The sequence below is a fragment of the Coenobita brevimanus genome, chromosome 2, assembly GCF_032717465.1.
Source record: "Coenobita brevimanus isolate Jiangsu-jjx chromosome 2, ASM3271746v2, whole genome shotgun sequence".
Taxonomy (NCBI): Eukaryota; Metazoa; Arthropoda; class Malacostraca; order Decapoda; family Coenobitidae; genus Coenobita; species Coenobita brevimanus.
This window is the reverse complement of record NC_136955.1, coordinates 44,105,155-44,122,617: the sequence shown is the minus strand read 5'-3', so window position 1 is coordinate 44,122,617 and position 17,463 is coordinate 44,105,155. Positions and strand designations below refer to the sequence as shown.

Genomic DNA, 17,463 nt, shown 5'->3' with positions numbered 1-17,463 from the left:
GAGCCATGTCTTCAAATCGAGCTATGTATGGCTCGATTCGCTCGCCATCTTTGTATGGGGGAAGCTTGATGTGTGGGGTCGCCATAACATGTGCAGGGAGAGCGCTCGTGGAGCTTGAACCAACTGCACCAGATGTGTCTGAACCCAAGGAATCTCGCTTGAGCTTCAGCACTTCAAGTTCATGTTCTCGTTCTTTGTCTCGTTGTTCACGCTCGTATTCGCGCTGTTCTCGCTCTTGTACTAGCTCGTGTTCGCGCTGTTGTCGCTCTTTTTCTAACTCGAGCTCGCGTTGTTTTTGTTCGTGTTCACGCTGTTCTCGCTCGTATTCGCGCTGTTCTCGCTCGTACTCGCGCTGAATCCTACGCTCTTCACGAGCATCTTTCTCACGTTCTTGCTCGTAATTGAACCGTGAGAGAACGTAACTCTGTATTTTCTCTGGGTCTGTGAGACCAATATCTTTGGCTTCCTGTACATAAGCACTGGCTGCCATGATGCTAGCTCAATTTACTAAGTAACTAGCGACTCAGTACTGATTGCTGCTTCGCAAAACGAATGCTAATAAACAAATAAAGAATACAGACACAAGCTAGTGGTGACCAGTCTTATCTAGTTAACTGGCAAAAATTAAAGCAAAAATGCAAATGATTGGGAAGACTCAATAATAAACACAATGGGTACGCTGACTTCCCAGAAGCGAATAAAATCGTCTGGCGTTACCAAGAATAAACTAGAGTTAAGTACTCTATTGATTAATAAAGCAAAAACTCACTTGCTAAATTAACGGTAAACACCAGTAAACTTGTGTCTATAAACTTTAATGATAAATACCTAAATATGAATGAGTGAGCACTATCTCGTGAATAGCTTTAGAGCTAGGAGTTAATATCCTGGAATGAGGTCGCCAATTGTCACGGGGTTTTTATAATATCGCGGTAATTTTGGAATAAATGGTTAAATATTATTTAATTTGATAATAATATTCAATAATATTGAAGAGCAGAGACAATGATTGTCTTGCTACATCAAGCAACGATTACTTTACGCTGACTTGCTAAGATTCTCAAGAACGAGAATTTATAAACTTTCTCAACAGTACACAGCAGAGACTAATTACTCACAATTGCTGAATTACTGTACTGTTAGCCTCTGGAGAAAGTTACATCACCCCTGACAATAAATAACTAATACTAACATCAGGTTCTTGCCGATGCTTAACTCCCAGATGGCACAACGGATATTAAGTTAAAACAACAAGACTGGTCTAAGTACCAGTTATGAAAGCAAACGTTTATGCAAGCTAGGAGCTATATGGAAAATAAGCTTAATTATGGAAAAATGAAACAAGATTTTTACTTTACATTAAGCTCGAGAAAGGAACTGTTAAATTTATTAATTACAAAAAATAAATTTAACGTTACATTTCAAATCAATGAGACGCACTCACTCACTCTCACACGAGCTAAATACTTACGTCTAGGAAAAAAACACCTTAATTAAACTCTTATAACTAGAAAATACACAAAAGAAATACTATAGTCGATGAATGCTGCGTATCACCAGATGGGTGGGAGGACTGGACTAACTGTGAAGTGGAGTTTGGGTACTAGCTGACCTCGCACTGCTGGCACAGGACCTTCCTCCGTCACAACAAACACAAGACTGACTAAGTCGTGGGAAAGCGGAGCACTCGGCCGCATTTTTTTAACGGTCGAATGAGCAGGGGCGAACGATAAAAAACAATAGTATCGCTCAGTACAGCACTTAGTGACGTGCATTAAATCGGTCACTCATGTAAACGGTGACGAATGATTTGGAAAGTATACTCCGTAATGGAGGGAGAAACGGTTAACTGAGCGATACACAGTGAGTTTTCCACTAATAGTTCGTGGCTTCTCACAAAAAGGAAATGTCGCGAATTGATTCGTGACAGTGGCTGCTTCACCATATCAAAATACCTGTGAATCTTGAGCTTGTAATATGTTAATCTTGAGGTTTGGTTCTAGTTATCGTGTAGTCGAAGGTAGGAGAAGTTAAAGATGGATACAGGGAGTTGATCTTGGTTTATTATCTTCAAAGAAAAGTTTAAGTTGAGTATTATCATGTATTACACAGGAACGTAATTTACTAAGTCTCGTCGGACCCCTCTTCTTATTTCCTCTCTCCACAACCTTTTGCTTCTATGGCTAGCCCCTCTCTGACTCTCTAAGCCCTTCCTTCTTTTACAGGAGAGCTAGTGTCACGTGTACAACCTATAGGTCCGGGTTCTAAAAGCTTGTGTGTGCCTGTGTGTATGTAGCGTTTCCGGTGCTCTTCTAGCATCCCATCACTAAGATCTTGCAAGCTCATTTCCTTTTCCCACACCTAGCTTGAGTGGTGTTCCTATCTACTATCTATCTATCTATGAGTTGTGTTATTATAATATGGAGTCCTGACACACACAGCCATGCACTAGTTTATCAGCGGTTTGGGCCCAAGATAAATAAATAGCCATAAGTTCCACAACCTGCTTTCTCGCCTGAACCCTTCATTACGCAGTAGCTCTTTATTACGTACTAACCCTTTATTATATACCAACCCTTTATTACGTACGTACCCTTAATTACGTACTAACCCTTACTTACCTACGTACCCTTTATTACGTACATACCCTTTATTACGTACTAACCCTTTATTACGTACTAACCCTTTATTACGTACTAACCCTTTATTACGTACTAACCTTTATTACGTACTAACCTTTTATTACGTACTAACCCTTTATTACACCCTAACCCTTTATTACGTACTAAGCCTTTATTACACCCTAACCCTTAATTAAGTACTAATCCTTTATTACGTACTAACCCTTTATTGCGTACAAACCCTTTATTACGTACTAACCCTTAATTAGGTACTAACCCTTAATTACGTACCAACCCTTTATTACATACTAACCCTCTATTACGTACTAACCCTTAATTACGTACCAACCCTTTATTACATACTAACCCTTTATTACGTACTAACCCTTAATTACGTAGGTACCCTTTATTACGTAATAACCCTTTATTACGTACTAACCTTTATTACATACTAACCCTTTATTACATACTAACCCTTTATTACGTACTAACCCTTTATTACGTACTAACCCTTAATTACGTACTAACCCTTTATTATGTACTAACTTTTATTACGTACGTACCTTTATTACGTACGTACCCTTTATTACGTACGTACCCTTTATTACGTACAAACCCTTTATTACGTACTAACCCTTAATTACGTACTAACCCTTAATTACGTACGTACCTTTTATTACGTACGTACCCTTTATTACGTACGTACCCTTTATTACTTACTGCTGTTCCCAAACCGAGACTCGCGTTAAAATGACATCTTTTTGACACACTGATAACACTGACTCTGAAATGACACGTTCCATGAAATTGTCTCTACTAACTTTTATCAGATTTTTTTTTTTTTTTAATTATATTCACACTTCATACAGGTATATGTGAATTAGCGAAGTTTTTTGTTTTTTTTTGTTTTTTTGATGGAAGGGGATGTGGCTGATTTCCACTGGGATTTGCATGATTGTTTTCCGGTTTACTTATTTCCTATTTGTTTCTTTTTCGGATCTTGTCTATCTATCTATCTATCTATATATAGCCCGTCGCTTTAATCCCACAAAGGGTGATCGCAGACAAAACGCCTCCAAGTCGCTCTGTCACCCACCATTTGACTGCCCTCCCCCAAACTCACTCCCCCCCTCCCTCATATACCTCTCATCTCCATCCCTTTACTTCATCCTCGGTCTCCCCCTCCCTCTCCCTCCCTCCACTTCACCTACATACACCCTCGTAGTCTTTCATTCTCAGCGCTATCATGAAATGGTTTGGTGAGGCAGACGATGATGATTTCCAGAGTATTTCCCAAGTATTTCCGAAGTATTTCCAAAGTATTTCTTAAAGTATTTCCAAACTATTTCCAAGGTATTTCCCAAGTATTCCCAAAGTATTTCCAAAATATTTCTTAACGTATTTCTTAAAGTATTTCCAAAGTATTTCTTAAAGTATTTCTTAAAGTATTTCTTAAAGTATTTCTTAAAGTATTTCCAAAGTTTTTCCAAAGTATGTGGGTGTAGCAGAGAGGAAAAGTTTGAATGTAATGGAGATGAGGTGTCTGAGGAGTATGTGTGGAGTGACGCATATGGATCGAGTGCGAAATGATGAAGTGCGAAGGAGAACTGGAGTTGTTCGGGAGATGGCTGGTAGAGTTGAGCAGAGGGTGTTGCGATGGTTTGGACATATGGAGAGAATGGATAATGAGTGATTGGTGAAAAAGATAACTAGATTTGATGTGAGAGGTGTAAGGCTGAAAGGGAGACCACGAATAGGATGGATGGACAGTGTGAAGAGAGCGCTGGATGCGAGAGGGATGTCTGTTGAGCAAGGAAGAGTGGCTGTACGTGACAGAAATAAATGGAGAGAAATTGTGAATGAATAAATGATGACGCATCCCTGAGGGGATATTCTCCCGCATTTGGTCTGATCAGCTAGTCAGGTCAGGTGCGGGTAAAGGGATGGGTCAGTTATGATGTGGCAGGGGTAAACCAGCTCTGCTGTTGGGCCTGCGGATGTCATTGATTGCACTGCGCAGTTGACCCTTGTGCGGTGTGGTGCAGTGAGGATCTGTCCCTTCTCCCCTCTGGGGCTAAGATGCGAATGAATGTGTTTGAATGGATGAGTAAATGGGGAGTGTGTCGTCCTGTCTCGGCTACCTCCCTTTCCTTGGGGGAAGCAGCCTAGGTATGTAGATACCATAGATAGATTTCCAAAGTATTTCTTAAAGGAACTAACCAAAGTGTAATAAAGATGGAAATAAATTTACCATCCGTCCATCCATCGTCTGATCCTTTCTGCCGCATCAGGGGGGTGGGAGTCTGAGGCTAGGCTGCATAATTCCAATACTTAAGGGGAGGATGACCAGCCTCACCTACCCCTGAGTAGCATTATGTGAACAATTAACCCCGGCCATCCCTCAGACCCACCCAGTAAGAGAGCCTTAACCCACTAGACCACCAGGTGCCTTAGATTTACCTCTCCATCTATTGCCAGACGCCTTAATCCCGTAAGGGGTGGCCACAAACAAATCGCCTCCACGTCTCCCTGTCCCCCGCCATTTCACTGCCCTGCTCCCAGCTCACACCCCTCTCTCTCATATACTTCTCCACTCCATCCCTCATCCCACCCTTACACTGAGAGTAATTATCGTTTCGAAGCTGTGGGCCGATCTCTCTCTCTCTCTCTCTCTCTTTGTAATGATACCAGATAATGTTGATCAGCTGCGAGAATTCCCTCGAGGATTTCTATCGTTTAATCATGTCGCTGGCTGGACGCTCCTCAGTATATATATCTGATTAACACTTTGGTCATTATATTTGGCTGAAAGACGTCCCGCATCAGTAATATTTTAACCGTGTCAGTTAGATGATGTAATTTTCGTTTTACGCTATTACCACACAAGGATGAGATGGAGGGATGGAGTGGAGAGGTATATGAGAGAGAGGGGTGTGACCTGGGAGCAGGACAATGAAAAGGCGGGGGGCAGGGAGACATGGAGGCGATTTGTTTGTGGCCAACCCTTACGGTATTAAGGCGTCTGGCAATAGATAGATAGCTATTACCACACAGTTTTAGTCAGATAAGGAGAGACTGTTCTAGAAGGGGAAGTTTGATGCAGCCTTCATTATCTTCTTATGCAGCGAGAGGAATTATGTAAATAGAATAAAGTCGTTTGGAATAGCGAAAATAAACCTAGAAGCCGTCACCGTATCCATGGGGTTAAAGACTCCGGGAGAGCTTTATGATGAGAGGAATCATGATGCTGGTAGAGGAGATCAAAGGCCAGTGTCTTGTAAGGGAAAAACAAATTAAAATAATCGGTGTGCGGGTGGATAAAAGTAGTGAATTTCCAAACTATAAAAAACCTGGAAGAAAAGAATGATGGGTGGGTAGACGTGCTGCAGCTTCACTGGGCACTTGGATACTTGGCTTGTTCTACCTTTGTGCTTTCTTTTGTCTCTTCTTGGATCCAGTCAGTCCTCCATCCTGTTTCTTAATGTGAAGTAATGTACTAGATGGGGGCGATTACCATCCACTCACTCGATCTAGTGCAATCTTTAGGTGACGCAGTACTGAGTGACAAGCTAGATGGTTTCCTGAAATCCAGGAAACCATTGACAGTAGTACATGGGGTGATAATCACGTAGCCATATGGAAGCCTAAAGGGGTGTAGAGGGTTAAGTCTCTTCAATAGGATGAGTCCAGTAAAGGTTTCCATCTGAGAGGCAGTGGGGATTTATTGCTCACATAATGCCACTCAGGGCTGGGCGAGGCTGGTCACCCTCGCCTTAAATGTCGCAACTGGGTAACCTAGCCCCGGGCCCCTAAAATCCTGATTTGAAAAAAAAATAAAGATATAGAGTAATGACGATGTTGATGACGATGATGATGGCGACGATAATGATACTGATGGATTTAAAAGGAAGCTAGAAAACTCTCATTCGTGTAGGTCTGGGAAGGAATGGTGGCTCTAGTAAATTATTAGCACGTACAAAATAATAGACAGGATCCAGTCACACGATTTTTACCCTTTATGAGGTGTGGGAGGCAGCAGGGTAGGCTTCTGTAATCACTAACATGTAAGCCAGTATGACAAATAAGGGTGGGTATATAAAAAAAATCCTTATAACCAATACTAATTCAATCTTTTTCCTTTTCATGTTACACTATGATAGTCTCTTTTTCTCCTTTCACACTTGCCTTTAAAACGTCCACCACAGTTTTTCTATACTGCCTGGTATTCCTTCAGACTTTTTCCTGCCTGCTTCGGTTGGACGTTGGAGGGTTTGGAGGGCTGGGGAGAGCCTTCTTTGTTATCCTTATCTCATTCTAGTAGTTCAGTTACTCTTTTAGGAGGTGCCTAGCATGGGCGAACTGGCCTAGTGCAGTTATCCTCTCTTCTTATGTTCTTATGTAGTGCGTGTATTCGTTGGGGGTTTGCTCACGATCCTGCTCAGTTATATTGCTACCAAATTACATGCTCTTATCGTTGCATATGTCTTCATGGTTAGCCGTGTTTTTAATTTATCAAAGTGCTCTATGACACAACTATGTCATTATGTTATCATGGCTGCAGTGTGAATCCGAGTAAAAAATATATTTGTACGAAAAATATAAAACTAATTACTTACAAAGGGTACGAGGAAATATTCAAACAATAAAAAGGGTGCCAGGACAAGGTAAAACAAAGTACCACCGATTTAAGCGTAGATAATTGGCCTGCACGGGATCGAAAAATACAACTCTTTCTTTGGAATGTCAGACCTTTACCTCAATGGGCGTCTGTAAATTGTAGGTATAAGTACAACGAAGCAGAAAATGAATCGTGCTAACATTAACATCAGCCGACAAAATATAAGCCGTATTAAGAGTGACATTTTGTAACATATGGGTGACTTGTTAGTTTAATTTTAAGACTTATCTAAGCAGGAACATAGGCAATAGAAAATGTAAGAAGCACACACACACACACACACACACACACACACACACACACACACACACACACACACACACACACACACACACACACACACACACACACACACACACACACACAAAGAAGGTTGGTCTCATTTTTCCTGTGATCCAGGACGTAAGTAAAAATACATCGAGGTTATTAATTTCTTGAAGTAAAAGAAAGAAGTGTTGGGAGCTGGCCAAGTAGCATAGAGGTTATCCATACGTGTTGATAGTAACTTACTGGAGAGAGAGAGAGAGAGAGAGAGAGAGAGAGAGAGAGAGAGAGAGAGAGAGAGAGAGAGAGAGAGAGAGAGAGAGAGAGAGAGAGAGAGAGAGAGAGAGAGAGAGAGAGTGTGTACCTAGCTCTCTTGATGTGACATAAAGGTCACCAATCCGTGTCGATAGTGATTTATTGCCGTCAGAGCGAGAGAGAGAGAGAGAGAGAGAGAGAGAGAGAGAGAGAGAGAGAGAGAGAGAGAGAGAGAGAGAGAGAGTGTACCTATCTCTCCAAGTATGACACGGTGGATACCACTGTGTGTCGATAATGATATATGGCCACTCCTGGAGAGAGAGAGAGAGAGAGAGAGAGAGAGAGAGAGAGAGAGGGAGAGGGAGAGAGAGAGAGAGAGTCTGCCCTTCTCTTCCTCTCCTGTACCCTCAGTCTAATCCTTACCCTCCTATCCACTGGTTTCCGTACCTCACATCAGCTCTCCTCTATTTCAGTCTCGCTCATTCTCTCACTCTATCTCCTTCAGTTTTCTTTGTCCATCATCGTCTCTTTATTAGTCTGTCTTTTTGTCCCTGTTTGGTCTACATATCTTTCTTTTGCCCAGTCCTTCCTTTCTCTGTAGACACCATTCAATCTGTTCATGCTTTTCTCTTTCATTATCCTTCCCTTTCTCTGGTCAGCCATCTCTCTCTCTCTCTCTCTCTCTGTCTCTCTCTCCACAGGGGTGACCATAGATCATTATCGACACACATTGGTGTTCTCTGTGTCATATTTGGTGAGCTCCGTACTCTCTCTCTTTCTCTCTCTCGCTCTCTCTCTTCGTGTGTGTGTGTGTGTGTGTGTGTGTGTGTCGTGTGTGTGTGTTTATATCTCTCCTTCTCTGATCAGCCTTTTTCTATATCCGTTTATTACTTTCTGTTTTTACGTCTGTCTGTCTCTCTTTCTCTCTCTCTCTCTCTCTCTCTCTCTCTCTCTCTCTCTCTCTCTCTCTCTCTCTCCGCAGCAGGCCATTCCCCTCGTCCACTACACCCGTGCCACGCCAGACTGATGTTAGTGATAAACCTTTACGACTGGCCATTACCCTTATATTCTAGTGCTGCTGATGCCTTCTATAAAACGAAATTCTCAGTGGCAGGCAGGATGGCAGATGTGGTGGAGTGTGGTGTTGTGGCAGGGGTAGATTGAAGAATGGTGTGGTGTGGTGATAGAGGTAGATTGATGAATGGTGTGGTGTGGTGGCAGATGTAGACTGAAGGATAATGTGGTGTGGTGGTAGGGGAAGATTGATGAATGGTGTGTTGTGGTGGTAGAGGTAGATTGAAGAATGGTGTGGTGTGGTGGTAGAGGTAGATTGAATAATGGTGTGGTGTGGTGGGAGAGGTAGATTGATGAATGGTGTGGTGTGGTGGTAGGCGTAGATTGAACGATGGTGTGGTGTGGTGGCAGAGGTAGACTGAAGGATGGTGTGGTGTGGCGGAAGAGGCAGGCTGAAGAATGATGTGGTGTGATGGATGAGGTAGATTGAAGGATGGTGTGGTGTGGTGGTAGGGGTAGATTGAAGAGGCAAGGGTAGTCGTGGTGAGGGAAAGAGAAAAGAAGGTACCAGATGTAGTGGTCGTAGATGGGAGCCAGGTGTGCTTGAGGTGACAGGCAGAGAGGCAGAATATAGTGACAGGTGTATTTGTAGTGGTGGAAATAGGGAGGCAGGGTGGCAGTGTGGTGTTGGGAGACAGATGTGGTGACAGACACAGAAGCAGATAAGATAAACTGATATGGCTGTGTTGAGGAAGGAATGGAGGTGCAGTGATAGCCGTAGCGTGGAGTAGTAGCCTTGGCAGATGAAAACAGCTGCTATTATTATTATTATTTTTTTTTTATAACAGAGCAGAGGAAGGAAAGACAAATGAATAAAAAAAAATAATCCATACACCATACTGTCTCATCTATATATCTAAATGCTACTTTCATTCTTACCGGTATCATATACTATACTTTTCGCTCCCTTTGTCTCACCTCCATCCAAATTCTTTCATTTCCCGTCCTTCCTCTTCCCTCCTCCCCCTCCTCCTCTCACCTCTATCAATCACGCGTCTATCCTTCCTCCTCCAATTCCAAAAGAACTAATTTCCTTCAGTCCTTCCTCCACCGTCTTTCCTTAACCTTTTTCCAGATTTCTTCACATTAGTCTCTCCCTTTCGTTCCCCGCTCCGCTCCAAATATCTCTCCTTCCCTCCGTCCTCTTCTTGGAACACCTCTTCTCCATTCAGACCAATGTACATTAAATTGTTAGTAGTGTAGCCTGTGGGATGAAGCCGAGAATATATATAACCTAAAATTTTACTGAATGTATTATGTAACCTATTAAACTGAGCGCTCTGTTGATACCTTCTATGTTTGTATGTTCTCTTCATTTTTTTCTGATGCTACTAACACCCATGAAATTCTGGGTTATGAGGCTACATTAATGATATAATTACTCTGGGGAGGCAAAAGGTCTTGGCAAAGATGATGAGTGATACGGTACTACTGCTGCTGCTGCTGCTGATAATAATAATAATAATAATAATAATAATAATAATAATAATAATGATAATAATAATAATAATGATAATAATAATGATAATAATAATAATAATAATAATAATAATAATAATAATAATAATAGTAATAATAATACACATACTACTACTACTACTACTACTGTTACTACTACTACTACTACTAAAAATAATGTAAAAATAATGATAATAATAGGTGAGCATGAAGCTAGTGTGGAATGATTTTTGACATAACAGGTGGAGCCAGGATTCTGGATGATATTAACTGATGCGTAGCTCACTCAACTGGACAGACTTTAATTAGCACTTGTGTCTCGTATGACTTCTCACTCTGGCTCTGGACTCTACCTCATCCCACCTTGAGATGGGGAAGGTGTGGATGATGATGATATGAGAATAAAGCCCTGATAACGATGCCTATTACAGATACAGCAATGGCAGCAACAACGACGACAGGTACAGCAATAAACACAAACCCTATCGCCACAAACTAACCCTTTGCTTCTCCCTCCACAGTGCGACACGGCCGTGGGCACCAAGTTGTTCTTCGACATGATGCACAACATGCCCCACAAGCTGATGTTGTTCGGGGCAGCGTGTACTCATGTCACCAACCCCATCGCTAAGGCCGCTAGACACTGGCATATTGTTCAGGTAATGCATACAAACATCATACAATCACTAAGCCCCTTTCACCTTAACTTGGCCCAGAGTTTCATCCTTTTGTAGCTTATTTCACGTAGCTCAGTGGCAGAAAAAGACAATAGTATGACTCAAATATCCTTCCATAATACTACTTTCTATTCTCTGTTTACCTTAACTTGGTTCAAAATGTCGTCTTTTTATAGCTTATTTCACATAGCTCACTGGCATCAATAGACAATACCACAGCTGTGCATCCTGTTAACAGCAGTACCACATATAGCCTTTTCACCTTAACTTGGCCCAGATTTTCGTTCTTTTGCAGCTTATTTCTCGTAGCTCAGTGACAGAGAAAGACAATATCAAGACTATACATCCTTTCCTTAACACTTCTTCGTGACTAGCATCATATTTTAGTGTTAATCCATTGTTACAACGCAGCATTTTAGATGAAGAGATGACAGTTTTAGGCCAAGTTAGACTAAAAAGAGTATAGCATAGTAAGAAGTGATCAGTTGTGGTCAGGCAGTTGTAACGATAGTAAGAGTATAGTAGTTCACATTCCCCGTATAATATTGCTCCCCAAGTTTCTCCGACCGACAAGGATACTGAGGTGCTTATATTGCTCAGGTAAGACACAGAGAGAGTACTTCAGTGGGTGTAGAAAATAATGGCAAAAATATAGACTGTTGAAGTTGATGGCAAGGCTTCAATAGTTCCAGTACAGTTCACTTAAGCACGACCGAAGCCATCACTAAGGTTACTATATACAGGCTGGGACAGACACGGCAGGCCAGGTGTACTGATTATACAGGTGTTTTGATGTCAGGTGTGTATCGGTGAGTGACTGGGAGTGTGGCTCGATCGCTTGGGCAAACTTTGGTATCTCACTCTTTCATCTTTATTCTCTGGACTCTACCCCACTGCACCTTAGTCTGGGAAGGGAGGTCTGGATGATGATGATGATGATGATGATGATAACGCTATCGTACATAAGTAGGTCATAATGCCAAGTCTGTTAATGAACTTGATATCACAGCTTTTAAATCGACCGGTTATTGAGCCTTAAGCCTTACATAGTTCACTTCTATTAAATGATTCTGTAGTGCTGGGTAATGACACTACTCTTCTTGTACTATCTAACATTAGTAGTTTGATACAGTCTTTGTTATTAACAGAGGCTTAATTTCTTCATGAACATTGCCTGTTGAATTTACTCTTTTCACACACACACACACACACACACACAATCGCGCGCGCACACAAAGACAAACACGAGCACCAACTCACTCTCAGTTTAAAACACAAACTCGTTCCCAACTCAAACACTAACACAAATACTGGCACTAACAACCACCCAAGTCAATTTACTCAACATTATATCGCCTCTGCCTGTCTCCAATCGTATACTGTTTCCAGCCTCATGTGGAATTGTGAGTGGGCCAAGAAAATCTCTGGAAATCTCTGGAAACTGAGAAAGTTGGAAATACTGACATGGTTGAGTGAAAGTTGGCTGATTATGGGACAAAAAAGTGGTTGCTTCTCCTCTCCAAGACCCGACGCCCCAGGAGAGCAAGTGGCACCTTATTTACACTTTACTGAAGCACTCTCAGTATAGGGCAATCTAGGAATTTGGTCTAGCAATGAAGACTAGTAACATTTTATTGTCGTGGTCTGAGGGAAGAGCAATCTAGAAAGCAATATGATTTAGCACTGAAAACTAGTAATACTGTTCTTTTTCTCAATGTATATCAGTCAAAAAATCTGATCTAGCAATGAAAACTAGTGACATTTGCAGTAGTCTTAGTGTGACGCCATCTAGAAATCTGGTCTAACATGGAAACTAGTAACCCTTTATTGCTTTAAGGTCTAGGTATGTCAGTCTAGAAAAAAATCTAATCTGTTCTGGCTTTGAAAACTCCTTGTCTGTGAGTCTGTGGCCCTTGATGTTCTAATTTCTTAATGCAGTGGCTGGAGCGACGGCCTTGTCTTGTGAGGAAGGGTTCATGTTTACAAGAGATGGGTGAGATTATTTTGTTCATGCAAGTGCTATCTGGAGTATAGGCTGGTTACTTGCCCATAAAAGCCGAGTTGTTTTGCAAAAGATGAAAAAGAAAAGGAAAGAAAAACTGACAAATTCTAAACCATAAAAGCATTGTACTTTCTATGAATAAACAAACTTCAAAAACAGAGCCAAAAAGGAGATTTGGCCATGAGGAGAGGATGGAGAGTGAGAGACTAACGAGGAGAGTGTATATGCGTGAGATGGAGGAGGCGGAGAGGAAGGGAGAGAACGAGGATGAGATGAAGGGATGAAGTTGAAAGGTATATGAGAGAGGGGATGTGAGTTGGCTCGTATCTCTGACTGGGGTAAAAATAATCTTGTTGTTTTTAATGCTTCCAGTTCTTACACTATCAACCTGACAAAATCTTCCACAGGTGTACCCATTAATGTTTAATAATATTCAGCTTAATTCTGCATCATACTTGAGCATGCTTGGGGTTTCATTCACTCGGGACTTATCTTGGAAAGATCATATTACATCTCTTGTATAATCTGTTTCCAAGAGATTAGGTGTGTTAAGCAGACTCCGTTCCTTCTTTACTCCTGCACAATTGTTGACTTTATACACGGGTTTTATCTGCCCTTGTATGGAGTACAACTCGCATGTGTGGGGAGGTTCCCCACATACAGCTCTTCTCAATAGGGTGGAGTCAAAGGCTTTTCGTCTCATTAACTCTCCTCCTCTTACTGGCTCCCTTCAACCTCTGTCTCTTCGCCGCACTGATGCATCTTTATCTCTTTTCTATCGCTACTTCAATGGTCACTGCTTCTCTGAACTGTCTGCTTGCATCCTTCCACCTCTACGACGGGCGCGTAGCACCCGTCTAGCAACAAACTCTGATCCCTTCTCTGTCCAACTCTCTAATGCAAGAGTTAACCGTTACTCACAGTCCTTCATTTATGCAACAGGTCAGCTCTGGAACTGTCTCCCTCTTTCTGTATTTCCTGCTTCCTATGATCTCCAGTCTTTCAAACGTAGTGTGTCCAGGCATCTCGAAATGAATGGATCTTGAATTTGGCTCTCTCCTGTATTTTGTTTTTCTCTTGGAGGAAACAGTTATTGCGGGCTCGTGGCCTTCAGTTCCTTCTTCCTAGCATTAAAAAAAAAAAAAAAGAAAAAAAAAAGACGGACAGGGCGACACGGAGGCGATCTGTTTGTGGTCACCCTTTACGGGATTAAGGGCCTGGCTATAGACATATATAGACAGAGCCGAAATATGGATCTGTTCCTTTCAAGATGTCCACGGCAAAGACGAACACAAACTAAACAAGACATTTCCAGAAGGGACCAGTTGCTCATATAAATCACTGAGAGTATCATTCAACTTTTGCATTGAACTTACACAGAAAAACGGTGATAATGCACTGATGGATGGATATTTCACCCCCGCCATAGAAGGAGAGGGATGCAAGGAGTCAGTTATATAAGAGCAGTGAACAGTGAAATAGCTACAGTTCAGGGAGATTGATGCCAAGAGAAAGAGGTTGAAGGAAGTCAGTAGGAGACGGGTAGTTAAGGAGACGAAAAGCCTTTGATTTCTCCCTGTTTAGTGGATCTGTATGTGGTGAGGTCCTTCATGCATAACAGTTGTATGGAGAACCCGGGTGAAGAAGGCCCTTGTATAAAATCAGTAAGAGAGAGAGAGAGAGAGAGAGAGAGAGAGAGAGAGAGAGAGAGAGAGAGAGAGAGAGAGAGAGAGAGAGAGAGAGAGAGATGACGATGATGATCAAGGTCGAGAAATGCTCTGTTGAAAATCAAGGGATATTTTTGTGATGGACTTTGGAGAGTTAAAAGATGAAGGAATTGAGTTACTGATGCCTGAAAATAACAAGGTTCCTTTTGTCCAATTAGAAATAATAGACAGACTGGTATCAGGAGTGTGATAGCCTCATTCTGCGGCTGTTTAAGTGAGTGCTGTGACATGCTGTGAGAAACGAGTAGGAATCGTGAAAGGTAGAGCCATCAGAGTAAGCGAAGGTAGGGCGAGATACGCAACTCAGGTCATTGATAAAAACAAAGAAGAATCATAATAAGTGAACAAAACCATGAGGGACACTACAACCGATAGCTTTAAGAGGAAAACAGCAGCTTTATGCAACTACAGCTATTGGGCAATCAGAGAATTAAGTAGTGATGAAGGCAGAGTAGACAGCTGGAAAATGTAAGAGGGTATTGTGGAAACTAAATACTTGTGTCAGACTCGACCGAAAGCCTTGAAAGTGTGAGGTGCAGTGAGAAATGTTTCCCCAGATTCCCAAAAAGAGGATGTCCAAGTATCTGAGAGGAATGTGAGTGACCAGCCAGTGGAGCTTTGCTGACGGACACCATACCACTTGTTGGAATATAAAATAGAGTGCTTCAGAATCTTCTTCATGAGAGCAGACTCTAAGCCGTTGGGAATACTTACAGCGATGAGAACTGTCACCTTTCTTCGCCACAAACTGAAAGAAAGCGAAGTTACTCCTAGAAGGAAGGTTACAAATTAACAGGTAAAGGAGAAAGAGTTTGACATGGGAGGGTGCCAGCATAGGACAGTTCTTCAGAAAGGGAGACTCCATCAAGACCATAAGCTTTATTACCATTGAGATCAGAGAATGAGAATAGACATATTAATTAATTACGAGTATGAGGAAACCAAGGAATGGAATAGGTGAAACAATAATGCCGAAATTTCCCTTGTCAAAGAGGATTTGGTTAGAGACTGCAAAACAGCCGTAACAAGAGTGTAAAGAATACAGAAGAGTCATGTTTAAGAACACAAGAGCAAAAGAGACTGCTATGCGCAGACACGCAATAGCCACCTTTGGCTTGGCAGTGAACATACTCGTACAGAAAGTCACAAAACATATTGACTACTTTCATCTGTAGTCTCAGACAGCTGAGTATCAGGCAAAATAAAAGATGAAGCTTAAACGAGAAAAGATGGTGTTCCACAGAGAATTTAGGTGAAAGGTCTAGAACATTGTGGAAATTTGTAGTAAACAAGTCAGAGGTTGGTCAAGGAATTCTTGATTGGTCGTCGCTAATTACGAAGCTGTTGACGTGGGAATTTCTGGTTGCCTCTGGTTCGAACCGCTAGGCACTGTTGAGCGATGTCATTTTCTAATAAATATTACCTGAATGTACACTGTGTAATACTCATGGAGTTAAATGTATGTAGAAGAAAGTGTTTTTGAGTGCATGACGGACGACTTTCACTGCTATCTAGCTCCATAAAAGAAAGGTCCGATCTTGCAGGGGTACTTCTGTGACCGATATAAAGTAAGGAATTAAATACCTTTGACTGACAGCTGAAAATTGTCTATATAATCCTGTGCTCTTTTCTCCGAGTGTTCGTATTTCATCGAGTTACAGTATCAGGTACCCCCCAAAAGATGACATTTACTTATCTTGTTATAATTATTCAGGATGTTAGAACTGTCCACGTGCAACAGGCGAGGGGATGATTGGCAGTGTGAGCTGTTGACCTGCCTAACATAATCCTATAACTTAAAAATCTCTGACAGCTACCCTTTACGCCAATAGAATATTCCATTTTCTCTGTGTATCAATAGCTATGGCAGTAAACACACCTTTGCCTTTAAATAATCTACTTCCTCACTCCACATATATCTAATCAATGTTTCTTACTCAGTGTTTATCCCCTGTACACTATACGTGAGTTGTTGAAAATCATCACACACACACACACACACACACAGACACACACAAACACACCCACACACACCCACACACACATACACACACACCCACACACCCACACCCACACACACACCCACACACACACACACACACACACACACACACACACACACACACTTCCTTCTATGCATAACATTCTCAGTGTCACCTATTGGTCACATCGCTTGCTAGACCTTCCCATTCCTCTCCAGATCCTCCAACAAGATACTATTTCTCTCAAGTGAAGGCTTGACTGTGAAGGGGCGACAGACTTCTCATCCTTCTTTCCTCGCGGTAAACTGCTTGACAGGTTGGGACTGAGGCTCAAGTGGCCCAGTTGTTGGCCCAGGAGCTTTATTCCCCCTTGACCTGCCACACTCTCCTTTGTCATTTCCCAGCCTTCACTCGTCACACTTATATCAGCTTTTTTGTCACTACTCACTGTTTTTATTCCTTTTGGCACTCGGTACTCTTTAATTCTTTTTCTACCTCTTGTTGCCCTGCTAACTTACTCTCCTACCTCTCTGTTTCGTCAGTTACAACTCTTTTAACTTATTATTTTTGCTGCCTTTCACATTCTACCATAAACATCTGCGTTGTATTTCGCTTTACAGCTTCTCAAAGATTAGGACAGCTGAACAGGATCTGCACTTTTCTTAACTGTGCACCATTACTTATCTGTACAGGGATCTTTTTTCCTCGCAGTTCTAATGTGCAGG

The 17,463-nt window shown here is 41.8% G+C and overlaps 1 protein-coding gene across 1 annotated transcript in view; it reads left to right on the top strand.

Moving 5' to 3' along the window:
* The window catches only part of GABA-B-R2 (gamma-aminobutyric acid type B receptor subunit 2), a 506,646-nt gene that overhangs the window by 344,957 nt on the left and 144,226 nt on the right, over nt 1–17,463 (top strand). The window contains exon 3 of the mRNA XM_080266192.1: nt 10,872–11,009. Coding sequence (XP_080122318.1) covers nt 10,872–11,009 — 138 coding nt within the window. The remainder of the gene's footprint in view (nt 1–10,871; nt 11,010–17,463) is intronic.